This window comes from Apium graveolens, unplaced genomic scaffold, assembly GCF_009905375.1.
Source record: "Apium graveolens cultivar Ventura unplaced genomic scaffold, ASM990537v1 ctg5281, whole genome shotgun sequence".
Taxonomy (NCBI): Eukaryota; Viridiplantae; Streptophyta; class Magnoliopsida; order Apiales; family Apiaceae; genus Apium; species Apium graveolens.
The window spans coordinates 49067-61926 of record NW_027418909.1 but is presented as its reverse complement, the minus strand read 5'-3'; the positions used below and the strand labels follow the sequence as shown (position 1 = coordinate 61926).

The 12860-nt window shown below is 36.2% G+C and overlaps 1 protein-coding gene across 1 annotated transcript; it reads left to right on the top strand.

Annotated features, from left to right (window-relative positions):
- The first annotated feature begins 10032 nt into the window (after nucleotides 1-10032).
- On the top strand, nucleotides 10033-10638 carry LOC141702557 (two-component response regulator ARR12-like). Its single transcript, XM_074506221.1, has 2 exons — nucleotides 10033-10411; nucleotides 10508-10638. The coding sequence occupies exons 1-2, from the start codon at nucleotides 10033-10035 to the stop codon at nucleotides 10636-10638; spliced, it is 510 nt and encodes a 169-aa protein (XP_074362322.1).
- The last annotated feature ends 2222 nt before the right edge of the window (nucleotides 10639-12860 follow it).

Sequence of the window (12860 nt, the reverse complement as noted above, 5' to 3'; positions counted from 1 at the left end):
AAGTTTCCAAATGCATTATATGCAACAAATAAATCATGAATCAAGAAATTGTAACTTTTGTTGTAAAAGATGCAAAATTCCAAATCAATCTCAGAAGTATTGTTGGTTTCAAAATAGAGACCATGCTAGTTTCTCAGAATAGGATGGAGACGCGCAAGTTTTTTTTCATACATTTTGCACGACCGCAATAACACAACTGTTGGTATATTGACAGTGCTTGCAGTAATCACATGTCCGGAATTTAGAATTATTTACAGAATTTGATGAAAGTCAAAAGTCTGAGGTAAAGATTGGAGATGGAAAGACTCTCAAAATTGAAGGCAAATAAGTCATTACCTTTCATTCAAAAGAAGGAAAGCTTTAAAAAATTACTGATGTTTATTATGTTCCAAAATTAACATAAATATGTTAAGCACTGGTCAACTAATGAAAAAGGGGTTTTCTCTAACATTTGATGATGAGCAATGTAGTATTTTTTATAAAAAAATCTAAAGTGGCAAAAGTTAAGATGATGCCAAACAAAATATTTCCATTAATTTTTCCACTACATGACATATTTGCTCTCAAAGTTGATAACGGTGACGATTCAATTTTATGGCACTTGAGATATGGACATCTCAATTTCAAGGGCCTTAAATTATTAAAAGACAAAATATGGTGGTTGGTCTACCTGATATCTCAAATGTAAATAAAGTTTGTGAAGGATGCATCTACGGAAAATGCAAAGACCGCCATTTCCAAAGACTGCTTGGAGAGAAAAAGCCTCGCTGGAATTGGTTCACTCAGATTTGTGTGAATCACGAACTCCGTCAATAAATGGCAGCACATACTTTCTTTTGTTCGTTGTTGACTATACAAGGATGATGTGGGTCTATTTTCTCAAGTAAAAGTCTGAGGCCTTCACTTATTTTCTACAATTTAAGGCATTGGTTGAGAAACAAAGTAACAAACAAATCAAAACTCTTAGAACAGAATGCGGTGGAGAGTACTTATCAAATTATTTTCAAGATTATTGAAAAGAGAAAGGTATTTGGAGGCAGCTAACAATCAGATACAACCCTCAACAAAATTGCGTCGTAGAAAGCAAAAATCAGACAATTGTCGAAATGGCAAGAAGCATGTTAAAAGGTAATGGTCGTGCAAATAACTTCTGGGCCAAGGCTGTTAATACAACCATCTATATAGTCAATATCTCTCCAACAAAAGTTGTTTTTAACAAAACTCCTTATGAAGCCTTGTTCAGGAAGAATCCTGATGTACAAGGGCTTCGAGTATTCGGCTGCATTGCTCATTCTCACATTCCCGCTCAACGCAGAGAAAAGTTTGATGAAAAGGGAGAGAAACTTATTTTTCTCGGTAATAGTGAAGTGTCAGAAGGCTATCGTCTCTACAATCCAACTACAAGGAATATTAATATCTCACGAAATATGATTTTTGATGAAACAGGAAGATGGATTCTTGATGAAAAATCACCTCAATCACCTGCAACTGATGTTCCCTTATATACACTGGAATTCAATGAAGATTCTAGTCCTATAAAAGACTTGGAATTAATCGAAGGTACCACGAATATATCTGTTAGAAGAATTCGCTCAATCTATGATGTATACGATTCTTGCAATGTGGCATTCTTTATTGGTTAACCCCAATATTTTGAAGAAGCTGCAAAAGAACAAACTTAGAGAAAAGCGATGGATGAAGAAATTTCAACAATTGAGAGAAATAATACGTGGCAACTTGTTGATCGTCCAACTAACAAAGACGTAACTGGAGTCAAATTGGTTTTTGAAATGAAATATAATGAGGACAAAAGTGTACAAAAGCACAAAGCTCAGTTAGTAGCGAAATGATATTCTCAACAGCCCGAAGTTGATTTCACTGAACTATTTTCTCTGGTAGTTTGAATGAAAACAAATTAGAACTGTTCTTTCTTTGCCAACTCAACTTCAACTACTAGTGTATCAACTCGATGTCAAGTCAGCATTCTTAAATGGCGAACTCAATGAAGAGGTTTATGTAGAGCAGCCTTAAGGCTACGTGATAAAAGAAAAATAAGATAAAGTTTACGTCTTATTAAGGATTTATATGGACTCCAACAAGTACCGTGTGCTTGGAACAACAAGATAGATGGCTATTTTCATCAAAAAGGTTTCCAGAGAAGAAAAAAATGAGCCATCCTTATATATTAAAAAATCTGGTACGCATGATTTTCAGATTACGTGTTTATATGTGGATGACTTAATTTACTTGGGAATTAATACTGATCTGGTAGAATATTTTAAGAATTCTATGAAAGAAGAATTCAAGATGACTAACCTAGGCTTCATGAAATGTTTTTTGGGAATTCAAATGAAGCAATCAGAAGGAAAAATATTTTTGTCTCAAGAATGGCATGTTGATGGTCTATTAAAGAAGTTTCACATGAAATTTTGTAATCCAATAAAAACTTCGATGGGTACAAATCAAAAGTTACAACTTGTTGATAGTTCAGACAAGGTTGATGAAAGACTTTATAGAAGACTTGTGGGATAACTTATATATCTCACAAATACCCGTCCAAATATAGTACAGTCAGTTAGCCTTCTCTCAAGATTTATATATAATCCAAGTTATACACATTATGCAGTTGTAAAACACATTCTGCGTTATCTTAAGGGTACAAAGAATCATGGTCTCAAATATATTCTTAATGCGTTATCTTAAGGGTACAAAGAATCATGGTCTCAAATATATTCTTAATGAAGATAATAGGTTGGTTGGGTATACTAATAGTGATTGGGGAGGATCATTGGATGATGGAATGAGTACATCTGGATATGTTTTCTTACTAGGAACAAATGTTATCCCTTGGTCATAAAAAAACAGAAAACAACAGCCCTATCTACGGCAGAAGCTGAATATGTTTCAGCAATAGAAGCATCATATGAAACTGCTTTGTTAGGATGAATTTTGTTCGATTTAGAGCAAGTTCAGAATGATCCAACTATTATTTATTGTGACAACAATGCAGCCATAACAATAACTAAATATCCTGTTTTTCATATTCAGACCAAGCATATTAAACTTCGTTATCATTTCATTCGAGATATGGTGCAAGACGAATACATTCGCTTGGACTACATTGGTACAAATGAGCAAGTTGCAGATATATTCACAAAGTCAGTCTCAAGTGATAAGTTCGCATACTTTAGAGATCGACTAAGAATTACAAATTAAGAGGGGATGTTAAAAAGATAATTTGTAATTCCCATTAACCAAGTATCTAGAATGTTCTGGTCCTAAACTTATTATCAGTGTTTAGTGTATGAAACCAAGAGTCTTGAAAATTATTCATGTATCAAATTTATGATGAATTCTAGGAAGAGTATAGATATATCCATTTATCTATATAATGCTGTAATATGCACATATGGAAGTCAGAAAAAAATATTCCTTTTTTTTATTTCATCAAGTTCTGTATCTAACAGAGCCCATACTTTACCAATTAGGTCGAGTTTTTGAGTGATATTGTTTTGGTTTATAAGTTTTGTGCATATTATCGGTAGTCACATATATTCATTTTCACGTAAAATCCAACTTTTTGCTATTTCAGTCCATTTTCAAATTAAAAAGTGATAACTAACTTCCGAATCTTAGATTGAAATTCCTACACAATTAGTAAATTTGTTAAAATAAAATTATAAGACATGTTCTTTTGCTCAACAATTTTGACAGAGTGTTTAGAGATTGTGTCTTAATATAAAAAAATTAAATAAAATCTCACAAAAACTTCTTTCAACCTTGACTTTTCGGGAAAGGTGTCATACAAAAAAGTTAAAATTAATAAAATTATTCACCATATTTTAGTGATAGAGTCGAGCCCATGCTTCACCGATTAGGTCGAGACGTATATGAGTGCTATTGTTTTAATTAACAATTTCTGTGCATTTGTAGTTACATATATTCGTATCCACATGAAATCCGACTTTTTGCTATTTTCATCAATTTTCAAATAAAAAAGTGACAATTAACTTCCGAATCTTAGATCGAAATTCCTACACAATTAGAAATTCTGTTAAAACTAAAATTATAATAAATATTATTTTGTTGTACAACTTTGACGAGTGCTTAATATTGTGTCTTGATATCAAGAAAAATTAATTAGATCTCACAAAAAGTTCTCTTAATTATGACATTTCGGGAAATATGTCATATTAAAAAAAATGTTATTATAATTATTCACCATTCACATTCATGTCCCAAAATACCCATACGTAGATTCCGACTTGCTCTGCATGTGGTATATATTTATGCATATTGGACACATAATTAGGCGCTACATCTGTTCTATCGAAATTCTGGTTCCGCTACTGTTGCAGATACATTTCAACTATCGACATGGAGATTTGCAAGTCAAATAACCAGAACAGTGGCTCAAAAAATGAAAGTACCAATGAAAATATTGTGGGTATTTAATCTAAACTCGAGTTAGTTTATATATTTTATTTTGTTGTTGCTTTATTTGTTAGCTGATGTCTGTATCTGATGCTAAGAGTTGGTCGTGGTCATCAGGTGCTTAGCGTCATAATAGGAGTATTGGAGAACAACGTTAGTAGTTGAATATTTTTAGGAGTTCAGTTGGTTTAGTTCCTACTTTGTAGGACATGTTCTCTTTCTTTCTGTATTAGAGTCTCAGTTTGAATGAATAATAAAATATCGTTACTTAACAGATTTTGCGTCTAATATTTTCTTGTTTTGTTTTCTCATAGTATTGACTGCCAAGGATCCTCTCTTGGAAATAAATATATATATATATATGTGTTTGTTTTGGAACTGGAAAGAAATATTGCAGCAATGTATTTTTCCATTCATCATAACCAGCGTACTTATACAAGACTCAATGTACAGACAAGATGCTAAAAACAGAAACTACAACTAATATCCTACAATTACTTAGTGACTATCCTTTTATTCCTCCTGAAAACTCTCAATTAACAATTAACCATTGCAACCAAATACTTGGTTACAGATCATGACAGCACGACCAAATCAATAAAATAAAATACTGAAATAACAGAATAAGTTTAGATTACTTTCCCAACATTCTCCCCTTTAATCTGAACTTATTTATGCAAATCTTTCACACCCAGTAGTTTCCTCATGCTCTCGGACTTGACTGTGTTGAGAGCTTTAGTCATTATATTAGCTCGTTGACTGTTCGTGACCACATGCTTGATTACAATCTCTCCCCGTTCAATACACTCCCGAACAAAGTGATAGCGAATGTCTATATGCTTGCTTTGTCCGTAAAAAACCGGGTTTTTTACTAGGTCAATAGCTGACTTGTTGTCGATATACAGTACTACAGGACCCACATAATTCCCAGTTAACTGTCCCAAAAGCTTTATCAACCAAACAGCTTGGCACGCAGCTGCAGTTGCTGCCATAAATTCTGCTTCACAAGTTGAAAGTGCCACACACCTTTGTTTTTGCGAAACCCAAGTTATGAGACTCTCATTTATGTAGAAAACCATTCCTCCCGTGCTCTTGTGATCTTCAATACTTCCACCCATGTCACTGTCTGAGTACCCAGTAAGCAAGTTATTACCACTCTCCCTTGTATATACCAAGCCATATTCAACTATACCCTTCACATAACGTAGAATACCCTTCGCCGCATTTAGGTGGAGTGTAGTTGGACATTCCATGAATATACTAACCATCCCAACCGAGTAAGCTATGTCGGGTCGAGTGTGTACCAGATAGCGCAGACCTCCGATCATACTTTTAAACTGAGTGGCATCCACAGTTTTACCACCTTCATCTTTCGTGAGACACTCCTTTGCATCCATGGGGACCTTTGTTGGGTTGCAATCCACCATCCCAGCCTTCTCCAGAATTTTCTTGGCGTACGCCGTTTGTTTAAGTTCAACAAAACCAGATCCTCGTGCTACTTCAATTCCAAGGTAGTAAGACAAATGACCCATATCACTCATTTCAAATCTTTCGCCCATCTGTTTCTTAAAATCCTTAATGACCGAAATTGATGTCCCTATCACTAAAAGATCGTCCACATATACGCCAATAATTAGTCTCTCATCACTAATCCCTTTTGTGTACACCTAATGTTCATACGGACACCTGTTAAACCCAAGTGATTCCAGGTTCTTACTCAGCTTGGCGTACCAGGCACGAGGGGCCTGTCTTAGGCCGTATAATGCTTTAATGAGTCTATATATGAGGTGTTCTTTATCCTTTATTACAAAACTATCTGGCTGACAAACATATACCTCTTCCTGAATATCACCATTCAGCAATGCTGTTTTTACATCCAGGTGATGCACCTCCCAGCCATGTTTTGCAGCCAGAGCTAGTAAAAGTCGCACCGTTTCAAGTCGAGTGACGGGTGCAAAAATCTCCTCAAAATCCACTCCCCGTTTTTTCACATACCCTTTAGCTATAATTCTCGCTTTATACTTCACAATTTTGCCATTCTTGTCCCTTTTGAGCTTGTAGATCCATTTTAAGCCAATAGCTTTGTGGCTGGGGGGTAGCTCAGACAGTTTCCAGGTATTATTCTTTTCAACTACGTCCATCTCTTGTTTCATAGCCAATCGCCAATTCTTATCCATCGCTGCTTGCTTGTAGTTCGATGGTTCATCCACGCCCATGAGTAACAATTCTTCGTCTTCAAGTTCGATTGCCTCACTGGCATCGTATATTTCTTATAGAGTTCTGAATTTTCTTGGGTGCTCGGTGTTGCTTTCAGACTCAGAACTTGACATACTTTCCCCTGTTTGATCATTCGAACTCTCACTGCTTGGGTTTTGGTAGCTTTCTTCACTTGAGTTTTGACCATGTGTCACTGGTGTTTGTTCCCCTTCAGTTGTTTCTTCTTCTTCATCTGTAAACCCAGTCATCACAGAAAATGTACCAGTTCAAGCTTCTTCAACCTCACTGGTTTTCTCCCAGTCCCATGCCTTTTTCTCGTCAAATACGACATCTCTGCTTAGGTGTAATATTTTATTTTCAGGATCATATAACCTGTAGGCTTTAGTCCCCGGTTCTTTTCCAAGATTAATTACAACTTTACTTCTGTCATCGAGTTTTTTCGTGTATTGTGATGGTATTTTCATGTAGGCTATGCAATCAAAGACACGAACATGCCCAATGTCAGGCTTAGTCTTACACCAGGCCTCGTATGGTGTTACTCCAGACACGACTCTTGTGGGTAAGTGATTTAAAATGTACACTGAGTGTCGAATGGCCTCTCCCCATAACATAGATGGTAACTGCATCTGCTTCAAAAAACTCCGGGCCATCTCAACCACCGTTCTATTCCTTCTCTCTACTACGCCGTTTTGCTGTGGCGAGTAGGGGGCTGTATAATGTCAATTTATTCCTGCCCCTTCACAGTACGAGTTGAATGCCTTTGAGCAAAATTCTCCTCCCCTATTTGTTCTTAGCGTTTTGATTTTCTTCTCGGGGCTGTTCTCAATTAGGAGTCTGAATTTCTTGAACGTTTCAAGTACATCATCCTTGTTTTTTAACATGTAAGCCCACATCACTCTACTATAATCATCTATCAACAAAAGAAAATATCGATTTCCGGCAGGAGTTGCTGGTGTAATTGGCCCACATAAATCACCATGTACCAGTTCCAAAACCTCCTTTGCACTGTAAGTAGCTTGAGACGGAAAAGGTCGCCTTGTTTGCTTTGACATTAAGCATCCAGAACACACTTCATTTTTCTATTTAATCATTGGCTAGCCCCGCACCATCTGATTTGAGGACATCAACGACATCGCTTTAAAATTTACATGGCCAAGCCTAGAGTGCCAAAACCACGAGATTTCATCACACTTTGATAGCAAACAACTTGATTTCCTACTGTCTATAATGATTTTATACAACCTATTCATCGATCTCTTGACCTTCATTAATAACAAATTTTCTTTGTCATAAACCCATAGATACTCGCCATTGAGAATCACCTTATTTCCTTCCTCCGACATTTTGCCCAAGACTAATAATGTTATTGCAAAGAGTGGGAATGTAGTTTACCTCACGAAGAATTCTTTCCCCTCCATTTTTGCAGCATAGAATTACTGAACCCTTTCCCTTAATGTGCACGACAGAACCATCTCCAAAATTGGTACCCTGTAATGTTCTCGTCCAACTCTGCAAATTTAGATCTCTGACCCGTCATATGATTTGAGGCACCGTTGTCCAAATACCATAGATTTGAGTCTACTTGATTCCCCACATCACTTTTATTTAGTTTTGGCACTACTTTATCTTCATTGAGCAGCATCACTTTTTCATTATTTTCTTCAAACTCTGTCATTAGCAAAGCAGGTTCATCATCCTGCATCTGCACCATATTTACTTCTTCCTTCTGATCCTTATCTCGTCTAGGCTTCTTACATTCAGCCGCATAATGACCATATGCGCCACAATTAAAATACCGGACTTTACTCTTGTCACACCAATTACGTCCAGACTCTCTACTTCGATATTCACTGTTACTCCTGGCTCTCTGGCTCAAGGACACATCGGCTCCACCCTTGTTGTTTTTCCGCATCCATTCCTCTCGCGTGTACAACAGCTTTCTTTCCTCCTTGTCTTTCTTGGTCCATTATTCCTCTGTGAGAAGTAACTGTCCTCCAGAGGTCTCGACTTGACCTCGTAGCCTCTCTTCATGGGCTTTAAGAGACCCAACAGTCTCTTCAATTGTCATCTCCTCCAAGTTGCCAAACTGCTCGATAGTTGAAGCAATTTGCAAGAACTTTGCAGGGACTGCTCGAAGTAGCTTCTTCACGACATATGCTTCCTTAATTTCTTCTCCCAACATTCGTATGTTTGTCACTAGTCCGGACAATTTCATGCAGAAATCATCAAGTGACTCATTGTCCTTCATGTTTAGAGACTCGAATTCAGATTTGAGGGTCTGAATTTTCGCCTTCTTAACACGATCGGCACCTAGACACATCGTCTTTATTGCTTCCCAAGTCTCTTTCGCCGTCTTTTTCTCCGCAACCGACAACAAGATGTCCTCCGGAATGCCCTGATACACAGCGGCAAGTGAAACCTTGTCAGTTCTCTCCTCAATCACTATTTTCGGATCCTTAGGCTCAATTGCATCCCACACTCTGTGCGCCTCCATAAAGACTTTCATTTTTAAACCCTACGCCGTGTAGTTTCCTCGATTCAACATAGGATAGGTCAGTCCGATCTCTTTTGTTTTGCTTGTCTCCGTCTTACTGTCCTTTGACATCCGTTAATTCACTATGGCTCTGATACCAGATTCTTGGAAATAAATATAGATATATGTGTTTGTTTTGCAACTGGGAAGAAATATTGCAGCAATGTATTTTTCCATTCATCATAACCAGCGTACTTATACAAGACTCAATGTACAGACAAGATGCTAAAAACAGAAACTACAACTAATATCCTACAATTACTTAGTGACTATCCTTTTATTCCTCCTGAAAACTCTCAATTAACAATTAACCATTGCAACCAAATACTTGGTTACAGATCATGACAGCACAACCAAATCAATAAAATAAAATACTGAAATAGCAGAATAAGTTTAGATTACTTTCCCAACATCCTCTGGATGCTTTGCGCATCCTACGGACTGGAGTCATTAAGTTTGATCTGGTGGTATCTGATGTCCACATGCCAGGCATGGATGGGTTTGAACTACAAAGAAGGATTCATCAAGATTTTCATTTACCGGTTGTATGTGAGTGTCAGTATAACTGAATTTAAATTTCATTAATATATAACCGCGCTTTATGAAAATAGTTTTATCTAGTGCTATGTTAGGTATTTTTTTGATTACCGTAATTTTTTTGAACCGTATAATAAATTTTTTATGCAATAGTAAACGATATTAAGAAGGTGGTTCCTCGGTTTTTAGATCAGTTTTTCAAATGATTAGTATCAATCTTTTGGATTTTTTTTCCTCAATTTTAGTTGTACAGTTCCCTCAATGATCTTCACCAACAGACTAATCAAACTCTTGAAATTTTATTGTTAGTGATGTCAGGTGACAGAGAAGCTAGTTATCTATGCGAGGGAAGTCAGAGTGGAGCTTCCCTTTTCGTAGTTAAGCCCATTACTACAGAAGACTTGAAATCAATATGGGATTTTGTGAACCAATGGAAAAAGAATCTAGCTAAAGGGAAAAACTTAATATCTGATCATAGTTCTGCTAAGGACAATGAAGATGACACTGGTAATAAGTTATATGAAAAGAAATCGAAGCGAAAGCTTCAGATAACTGATAATGAAGATCATAATCATGGAAAAAACAGAGTTCTGAAAGACAAAGCTCTTCTAACAAAAAAGAACAAGCTTAATTGGACACCTTTTCTCCATGACAAGTTTGTAAGAGCTGTGCAGCATCTAGGGCCTGAAGGTAAGATGTTACATTTTAACAAGTCTTTCACTACAGTTTAATGATGTTGATTATGTCTCACATACTTGAATTGTCCGCGATGAATTTTTGTTGTAGGATCTATTCCGAGGAACATTGTTACCGTAATGAATGTGCCTGGACTGAGGAGGGAACAAGTAGCCAGTCACTTGCAAGTTAGTTCCTCCTCCCTCTTTTCTTCTTTTCTTCTGTGTGACGAGAATTTCTAATTCTGCTGTTCTAATGTCTTCTTTATTCTAATATTCGCAGAAGTACCGAATCGACCAAGAGAAACAGTCTGAAGCAGAACAAAATCTAGACTTGTTTAAAACACTCCAAAATGGGAAAAGGTGGTCCTCATCGTTTCTCAGCCATAAGGCACTACCTGGTTACGGACAAACTAAGCTACCAACCAATCCAGGTAATTAAATATTAGACACCATTCTGTCAGGCATTTGTTACCATGAATAAGCTTGGGTGGAAACTGTTTGATTTGTCATTCTACAGGTTTTCGCCCAAGTGGCCTAACAAATGGTACATATCCAAGTCTGATGTACCAACCACAAACACCAGAATTTTCCAGCAGTGACAAGATTTGCAGTGGATTTAATTATGTCTAAACCTTGGCTCCGATTCACATGAATCAAAATGGCTTTTCTAAACAAATGCAGCCATCAAACTGCTATACTGGCAGGGGACAAGAAGTTTGCAATACATTTATTTCACAGAGAAATTTGACATCTTCTACATTCGATAATGTTCTCCCTGAGCAGCAATATGAACCTGCTGATCAAAGTAACCTTTTCCTTGATGGAAGTACCTGCCAATCACCTGGTAAGGTTTAGTAAATTAACATAAATTTACGTTCTACTCTCTCTGATATACAACATAGTTTTTACAACTATTCAAACAAGTGTTTTAACATGTAGGTCATAAATCAAGACTGCTATGTCGGAAACAAAGACATGGCATATGCTGAAAAGGTGCCCACAAACCTTATTGAGGTATATACTTAATGTATGGTAAATTATTTAGATATCGATATATTGCTGCGTGATTATATATATATTTCTCCTTTACGTGTCATCGCTTGTAGAACAACAATCAAGACCACTACTTGGGAAACAATGTTAATTTTGGAGATGCTTTTTTGGTAAACAAAGACATGCCAAATGCTGACAAGGGACACATAAACCTTGATGATGTACATACTTAATATATGTAAAATTATTTAGATATCGATATATAACTGCTTAATTGATTATCTTCAACTTTTTCCTCTACGTGTTATCACATGTAGAACCAAAATCAAGACTGCTATGTCGGAAACAATTTTCATTTTGGAGATGCCTTTCTGGGAAATAAAGACATGCCAAATGCTAACAAGGTGCACACAAACCTTGATGAGGTATATACTTAACATATGTAAATTTATTTATATATTGATATTGCAGAAAGGGTACTTAACAAACACTACAAGGAAAACCGGCTCACACAACGGTTTTTGCCCGTTATCTGATACCCTGAAAAACCGTTGACTATTGAGCCGCCGTCTCTTACATGGATCAGACAACGGGAAAAAACTGTTGTGTGAGTCTACATAGACAACGACCATGTCATTAAGTCCGTTGTATTATATCCAGAAAAGATAACATTTTTGCATAGTTTTCCTTGCAACAAGTAACATTACTCAAGTGTTTTCCCAAAGTCAGGAAACACTAGTGTATATTATCACTAATAGTATGACATTAAAATAAGAAATACAACATTTTGTGTCATATAAACGTTGTTGTGTACCCAAACACACAACAAAAATGAGCTAAGAAAACTCTTGTAACCATGGTCTACAGACAACAGTTTTTTTTTTCTAAATGTATGGCTTGAACTACTACATACAACGGTTATCCTTTCCCAACGTGTGGTTCGAGTACCTTGCATACAATGTTTTTAATTTTTTTTAGACACTGATTTTTGTTATTAGAAATATTGTTTTAGTTCTAAAAAATACAATGCTTTTTATGAAACTTGGATATTGAAAGTATTGTCTCATAAAAAATATAACAAGTATTTTGATGAATGCCCTCATTGGCTTTGCATATCCAAACAAAAGTTCTACATGTAGCCAAAAGAATAATTTTCCATATCCAAATAAAAATAAGCTACACTATAGAATGAACATGCTACAAAAATTTCAAAAAATAACAATCCATCAACCTGCCCCTTATTCCCAATTGGGCCTCTCCTTTCCTCCTTGCCTTTCATGGTATCACAAACTTGTAGCATAGATGATGTTAAGTCCATTTCAAGTTTTACCATTTGTAACGACTTTAAATTTTCTTATGCAACTGCTGGTGTTTCTGGTGTGCACTAACTTCCCAAACTTGATTCACTTGGAAGTCCAGAAGGTCAAAACTCACTTTGTCGATAGCTTGTTTCTCGGCATAACACTGAT

Excerpts from the sequence above, each read along its gene's own strand:
- LOC141702557 (XM_074506221.1), top strand. The coding sequence starts at position 10,033 with ATGTCAGGTGACAGAGAAGCTAGTTATCTATGCGAGGGAAGTCAGAGT. Across the intron at positions 10,412-10,507 it reads GCAGCATCTAGGGCCTGAAG|GATCTATTCCGAGGAACATT; the intron begins GTAAGATGTTAC and ends TTTTTGTTGTAG.